This window comes from Nerophis lumbriciformis, linkage group LG27 (genome assembly GCF_033978685.3).
Source record: "Nerophis lumbriciformis linkage group LG27, RoL_Nlum_v2.1, whole genome shotgun sequence".
Lineage (NCBI taxonomy): Eukaryota > Metazoa > Chordata > Actinopteri > Syngnathiformes > Syngnathidae > Nerophis > Nerophis lumbriciformis.
In genome coordinates, this window is record NC_084574.2 from 21039336 (window position 1) to 21046059 (window position 6724).

General features: G+C 42.9%; 1 protein-coding gene across 1 annotated transcript; it reads left to right on the top strand.

Moving 5' to 3' along the window:
- The first annotated feature begins 547 nt into the window (after positions 1 to 547).
- On the top strand, positions 548 to 6003 carry ppp1r27b (protein phosphatase 1, regulatory subunit 27b). Its single transcript, XM_061987845.2, has 3 exons — positions 548 to 1276; positions 1348 to 1498; positions 1567 to 6003. Exons 1-3 carry the CDS (start codon positions 1063 to 1065, stop codon positions 1688 to 1690), a joined length of 489 nt encoding a protein of 162 aa, XP_061843829.1. The 5' UTR covers positions 548 to 1062; the 3' UTR covers positions 1691 to 6003.
- The last annotated feature ends 721 nt before the right edge of the window (positions 6004 to 6724 follow it).

The window sequence follows — 6724 nt, forward strand, 5'->3', positions numbered from 1 at the left end:
CGGTATACCGGTATTAGTATAGTACCGCGATACTAATAAATCATATTCGGTACTATACCACCTCTAAAAAGTACCGGTCACCCATACTGAGTGTATGTATGTGGGATGGGAGCCCTTCAGGAGTCCAGTAATAATAATAATAATTTAAAGGTGCAGGCAGCGATGGACTGGACCGACTTTGACGGCTCATAAAATCCAAACCGGAGCAGTAATCAACTTTTAATCAGAAGGGTTCAATCTCTCTCCTGTGCTAATTTGAAGCCGACATGACAAACGCGCTCAGAGGAGATAATGTTTGAAAAAAGGTGACTGTTTTTACTCAACTTTTGTTTTGAAGGGGGAGTTGCAAACTTCCTGTTGATTTTTTGCTGGGGGTTGTCAGTGTATGAAATCTATGTCTAAGTGAGACCTACATAGAGGTTTTTGTTTCATGTCTCTATGACATTCCTACTGGGAGTTACAGGCAGTTTTGTCTGTTTTGAGTTTTGGGGTTTGGTTTTTTGATTAGATCGCAATTTTCACCAGTCCTGATGTGTGTGTCCAATTTAGTGAGTTTTGAAGCATGTTAAGGGGGTCAAATTACAGCTCAAAGAGGCGGCGGAATAATAATAATAAAACGCTAGAAATACAATAGGGTCCTCTGTCCCAAAGGGACTCTGTCCCTAATAATAATGATATATTAAAGAGCAAAATGGGGCCATAAACAATATTTGGGGTCACTGTCTCTTGGTGCATCATTTTGCTTTATATGGTTTTGGTTCTTGAATAGTCGATGACGAAAGCTGAAAACATGCATTTCAAATGCTATTGGATCTGAACGTGAGTGACCCGTGAGTCTCCTTAAATCTGATCCTCCTCCACCTGCTGAGGACGTGAAGATTCTCCCGGCTCGTGACCGGTTAAGGGAGGAACCCTGACCACTCCTAAAATAGCCTGACAGAGCGTATAAAAAGAGGCAGAGGGAGGTCTTGCACCACTCTTGATTCATCCTGAGAACGTGAGGGGATCCGAGAGAAGGAACATTAAAGAACACCGACTTTCTCCGTGGGATCTGACAGAAGGATGAAGTACTACAGTTACCCCGTGTCTCAGACTGTGGGACTGGGCGCCTTCCCCCGGGACAAGTACAGAAGCTCTGCGTCGCAGAAGTGCCTCCGCAGTGTCCACTTCTCTCACGACGTCGTCTTCCAAGATTTTGTACGGCACGGTGAGCTGGAGAGGATCGGATGCTTCATCCGTGCCAGGAGAGTCCGCCTGGACACCATCTACCACTCCGGTACCGGCCTGTTCTGGTCTGACGTTCAGACGGTGCGTTGACATGGTCGCTAACGTAATAAGTGTGCGCAGGTATGGCGGCCATCCATGAGGCAGTTCTGTCCGGGAACCTGGAGTGTGTGGAGCTCCTGGTCCGCTACGGAGCAGACATCCACCAGAGGGACGAGGAAGGGTGGACGCCGCTTCACATGGCGTGCAGTGACGGCTTCCCTCACATCGCACGGTGAGCATCTTCACACTCCCAACATTCCTGATACCGACAGCCAGCAACGTGATCCGTTTTTCCTCCAGCTACCTTCTCTCCCTTGGCGCCGACCCAAACCTGGAAAACGACAGCATGGAGAAGCCCTCGGACCTCATCGAGCCAGACAACAAGGAACTGCTGGACCTCTTTGGCCCGGTCGTCGACGGCTGAGAACCTCTGAGGTTCCGTCTCTCGACTCGGAGACGGGCGGAGAAGCCCGGGCGAGTTCGGCATCTTGGAGCGGAGAGCTGCCTCAACTGAGGAGGCGACGGCGGACGCCCGACGAAAGGAGGCCCAACGGAGCTGGCTGCATCCTTTGGTGGACCTCCAGGAACCAGCTCTGGTTTTTATGCTGCGGTGACTTTCAATCAACACTTTGGTCTAATTTGACATGATACTGGAGAAGGTGGACAAGACACAGGTTGTGGCTCACATGAAATACTTCCATCAGTGCACTTCAATAAGTACACTGTGTCCTCCAGTCACAATTTTTACCTGCTTCTTCTTCTTCTCTTTTTTTGTACTCATTGAGTTTACAGCAGTGCACACTGAATTGTGTAGACTCTTTTTATGGACAACATCCATGTACTGACAGAGCACTGCGTCTAGTTCAGGGGTGTCGAACTCATTTTAGATCGGGGGCCACGTGGAGAAAAATCTACTCCCAAGTGGACCACAAAGCACAACACTCTTTTCAACTTTTATTGTCAATCTTGTGCTAACAGGTTAAATTCCGACGCGTTTTCTTTCCCGTGCGCACACGTCTTTTACTTTCTCGTTCTACGTCAATAATCTTTGAGGCACGGTATACTCATAAAACATAGACTAAAACAAACTACAACCAACGCTAGCAATGGTTACACGGGTGAAAATAAGTAGAGCATGCTTAGCAGCCTAATGTACGCCCAAAATTAAAGCTGAGACATTTTACCAAGGTATGCCTATAGGCTCTTTCAAATGTTTCAGATTGCCATATAACTTGGTACATGTAGTCCACAATATGCAAAACGCGAATGAGGAATTATTTTGTCATGTGATTTGGCTGTCTCCATACGCGTCACATTGCCATGACAATATGGTTAACTTACAAAAGTTGTTTAACAATTTTGTTTATTTACAATTACATGCTAGCTCTCTCGCCAGAATGGCCGACTAGCGTTGCAGACAGCGTCTTCTGCCACGAGTCGTTGCACAGTCCATCTTCACAAAGGTATTTTCCTCTGGTTTATAAGTAAAACGTCGGACTGGTAAAATCACGGCACGATAACCTTAAAAATAAAGACAACTTTAGATTGTTTTCTTCGTTTAAAAATAGAACAAGCACATTCTGAAATTATACAAATTATAATACTGTTGGGGGTTTTTTTACAATTACTTGTTGTGGTTAATAGTATATATACTTGTCGTTATGTATATTTTCTGAAAATATTAAATTATAAGATAATGTTCATCAATCAACTCATTGGTGTTCATTTTCAATCAAGATAAAAAAAAAAATATGATATCAAAATCCAATTACAGGATGTTATTTATGTAGTTTGATCATTTTCCTCGACTGATGTACTAACATGTGGTTTATTTTGTACATACCGTATTTCCTTGAATTGCCGCCGGGTATATAGTATGCGCATGCCTCGATTTACCGCCGGGTCAAACTTGTTTCGCAAAATAATTAGCGCATGCCTAGAATTACCGCCGGGTCAAACTCGTTTCGCAAAATATTTAGCGCATGCCTAGGATTACCGCCGGGTCAAACTCGTTTCGCAAAATAATTAGCGTATGACTAGAATTACCGCCGGGTCAAACTGGTTTCGCAAAATAATTAGCGCATGCCTAGGATTACCGCCGGGTCAAACTCGTTTCGCAAAATAATTAGCGCATGCCTAGGATTACCGCTGGGTCGAACTCGTTTCGCAAAATAATTAGCGTATGACTAGATTTACCGCCGGGTCAAACTCGTTTCGCAAAATAATTAGCGCATGCCTAGGATTACCGCCGGGTCAAACTCGTTTTGCAAAATAATTAGCGTATGACTAGAATTACCGCCGGGTCAAACTCGTTTTGCAAAATAATTAGCGCATGCCTAGGATTACCGCCGGGTCAAACTCGTTTCGCAAAATAATTAGCGCATGCCTAGGATTACCGCCGGGTCAAACTTGTTTCACAAAATAATTAGCGTATGACTAGAATTACCGCCGGGTCAAACTCGTTTCGCAAAATAATTAGCGCATGCCTAGGATTACCGCTGGGTCGAACTCGTTTCGCAAAATAATTAGCATATGACTAGAATTACCGCCGGGTCAAACTCGTTTCGCAAAATAATTAGCGCATGCCTAGGATTACCGCCGGGTCAAACTCGTTTCGCAAAATAATTAGCGTATGACTAGAATTACCGCCGGGTCAAACTCGTTTCGCAAAATAATTAGCGCATGTCTAGGATTACCGCCGGGTCATTCGTTTCGCAAAATAATTAGCGTATGCCTAGAATTACCGCCGGGTCAAACTCGTTTCGCAAAATAATTAGCGCATGCCTAGGATTACCGCCAGGTCAAACTCGTTTCGCAAAATAATTAGCGTATGACTAGAATTACCGCCGGGTCAAACTCGTTTCGCAAAATAATTAGCGCATGCCTAGGATTACCGCCGGGTCAAACTCGTTTCGCAAAATAATTAGCGTATGACTAGAATTACCGCCGGGTCAAACTCGTTTCGCAAAATAATTAGCTCATGTCTAGGATTACCGCCGGGTCAAATTCGTTTCGTAAAATTGTTAGCGTATGTCTAGGATTACCGCCGGGTCAAACTCGTTTCGCAAAATAGTTAGCGTATGACTAGAATTGCCGCCGGGTCAAACTCGTTTCGCAAAATAATTAGCGCATGTCTAGGATTACCGCCGGGTCAAACTTGTTTCGCTAAATAATTAGCGTATGACTAGAATTACCGCCGGGTCAAACTCGTTTCGCAAAATAATTAGCGCATGTCTAGGATTACTGCCGGGTCAAACTCGTTTCGCAAAATAATTAGCGTATGACTAGAATTACCGCCGGGTCAAACTCGTTTCGCAAAATAATTAGCGCATGCCTAGGATTACCGCCGGGTCAAACTCGTTTCGCAAAATAATTAGCGCATGCCTAGAATTACCGCCGGGTCAAACTCGTTTCGCAAAATAATTAGCATATACCTAGAATTACCGCCGGGTCAAACTCGTTTCGCAAAATAATTAGCGCATGCCTAGAATTACCGCCGGGTCAAACTCGTTTCGCAAAATAATTAGCATATGCCTAGAATTACCGCCGGGTCAAACTCGTTTCACAAAAATAATTAGCATATGCCTAGAATTACCGGCGGGTCAAACTCGTTTCGCAAAATAATTAGCGCATGTCTAGGATTACCGCCGGGTCAAACTCGTTTCGCAAAATAATTAGCGCATACCTAGGATTACCGCCGGGTCAAACTCGTTTCGCATAATAATTAGCATATGCCTAGAATTACCGCCGGGTCAAACTCGTTTCGCAAAATAATTAGCGCATGCCTAGAATTACCGCCGGGTCAAACTCGTTTCGCAAAATAATTAGCGTATGACTAGAATTACCGCCGGGTAAATCACGTACCTACTACGTTTTATATAACTGCAATTCTTATTATTAATATTGTGTTAGTTTGTAGTGGTGGAGATCTGACTTTTTGTTATTGGAGTTGCGTCTTTCAAAGCACTTTATTTTGAAAAAATGTTTTATTAATATAGCTGCGTCTGTCAAATATGAGTCATTTTGATGCAGTTGTACGAGTAACATTTCAGAAACAAATCATGAGCTAAGAAAACCTGCTAACAGGCGGTAATAATGTTATTTTAATTGCCTTTTCAGACCCAAACAAAAAGAACTCCGGGGATGATTCATTGTGCTTTAAATTTTATTGCGGCATTAAGCGATGTCATGATGGTATCCTTACATCACACTCAAATTTATAAGCGCATGCCTAAATTTACCGCATGCCTTTGGTAAGCGCCGTAGTGAGAAGAGGTTTTAAATTAATTACCGCCCGGGCGCTAATTCAAGGAAATACGGTATGTAGCATCATCTACAAAGATACAAAGAATTGCTATTGCGACATCTAGTGGACACATTTAGAGCAGCTGTTTCTTTCATTCAAAAATGTCAGGTTAATTTCTATACTTAGCAAACTCATCCCGTGGGCCGGATCCGGCCCTCGGACCGTACGTTTGGCACCCCTGTTCTAGTAGAACTCTTCTCAGCATGAATACACTCAAAAGACGAGCGTTTGCGACACAGCCTGCTAACTGCTAATGTGACGTTTGCTACATAGCGTTGTTATCCTTCAAAGAAAATACTGGTAGGAAGATAAGTTTTGATTTGACCATGTTTCTCCTTTACGTAGTGCAGAAAATAGTTCTATAATTCCTAACCGTCTGTAAGGCCATGAATGTGTTCAAGTGAGGAAGGCAAGGTCGAGCCAATGTGTGTGTGATCTTTTTGTTTTGTTTTTTTACTTTTTCAAATAAACTGTTTATATAATTTCTCGGATTTCATCTTCATTTCTCTCCACCAGGTGTGTAAAGCATATTTACTACCTACTAAAAATCCAGACTTGTGCTTTGTCCTACAGTTATATATTTAAAAAAAGATGCCACTAGGGGTGAAAACAGGGGCTTTGAAGTGGGGAGGTTGTCGTTGAAGATTTGTTTCTGCCATTTAAAGGAGCCATATGTAGGAATCTGGCCAGAAATGGTACTGCAATCACGGTCAAAATTCTGTAGTCCCCTCCCCCTCTCACTGACTGAGGTTGCCAGATACGCAGCCGAATCAAGCTCGACACATTTTAGACAGAATTGGGCTATTTTCAGGAAGAAGTACGTCATGCCTGCGTATAATGTCACAACAAATGGCAATCATATTGTTATTATCACTACTATCAGAAAACAGACTAAAACTACAACCAACGTGAATTAATTGAAGTGAATTAATTAACTCATATTATGTTCTTCATATGGTGAATGTTTACCTATTTTAATTAAACCGTGATATTTCAGTTTGAACACACACAGTTGTGGTCAAAAGTTTACATACACTTGTAAAGAACATAGTGTCATGGCTGTCTTGAGTTTCCAATCATTTCTACAACTCTTATTTTTTTGTGATAGAGTGATTGGAGCACATACTTGTTGGTCACAAATAACATTCATGA

Coding starts and splice junctions, on each gene's coding strand:
- ppp1r27b (XM_061987845.2), top strand. CDS start 1,063: ATGAAGTACTACAGTTACCCCGTGTCTCAGACTGTGGGACTGGGCGCC. Junction 1,277..1,347: donor GGACACCATCTACCACTCCG/GTACCGGCCTGT, acceptor AAGTGTGCGCAG/GTATGGCGGCCATCCATGAG. Junction 1,499..1,566: donor GGCTTCCCTCACATCGCACG/GTGAGCATCTTC, acceptor TTTTTCCTCCAG/CTACCTTCTCTCCCTTGGCG.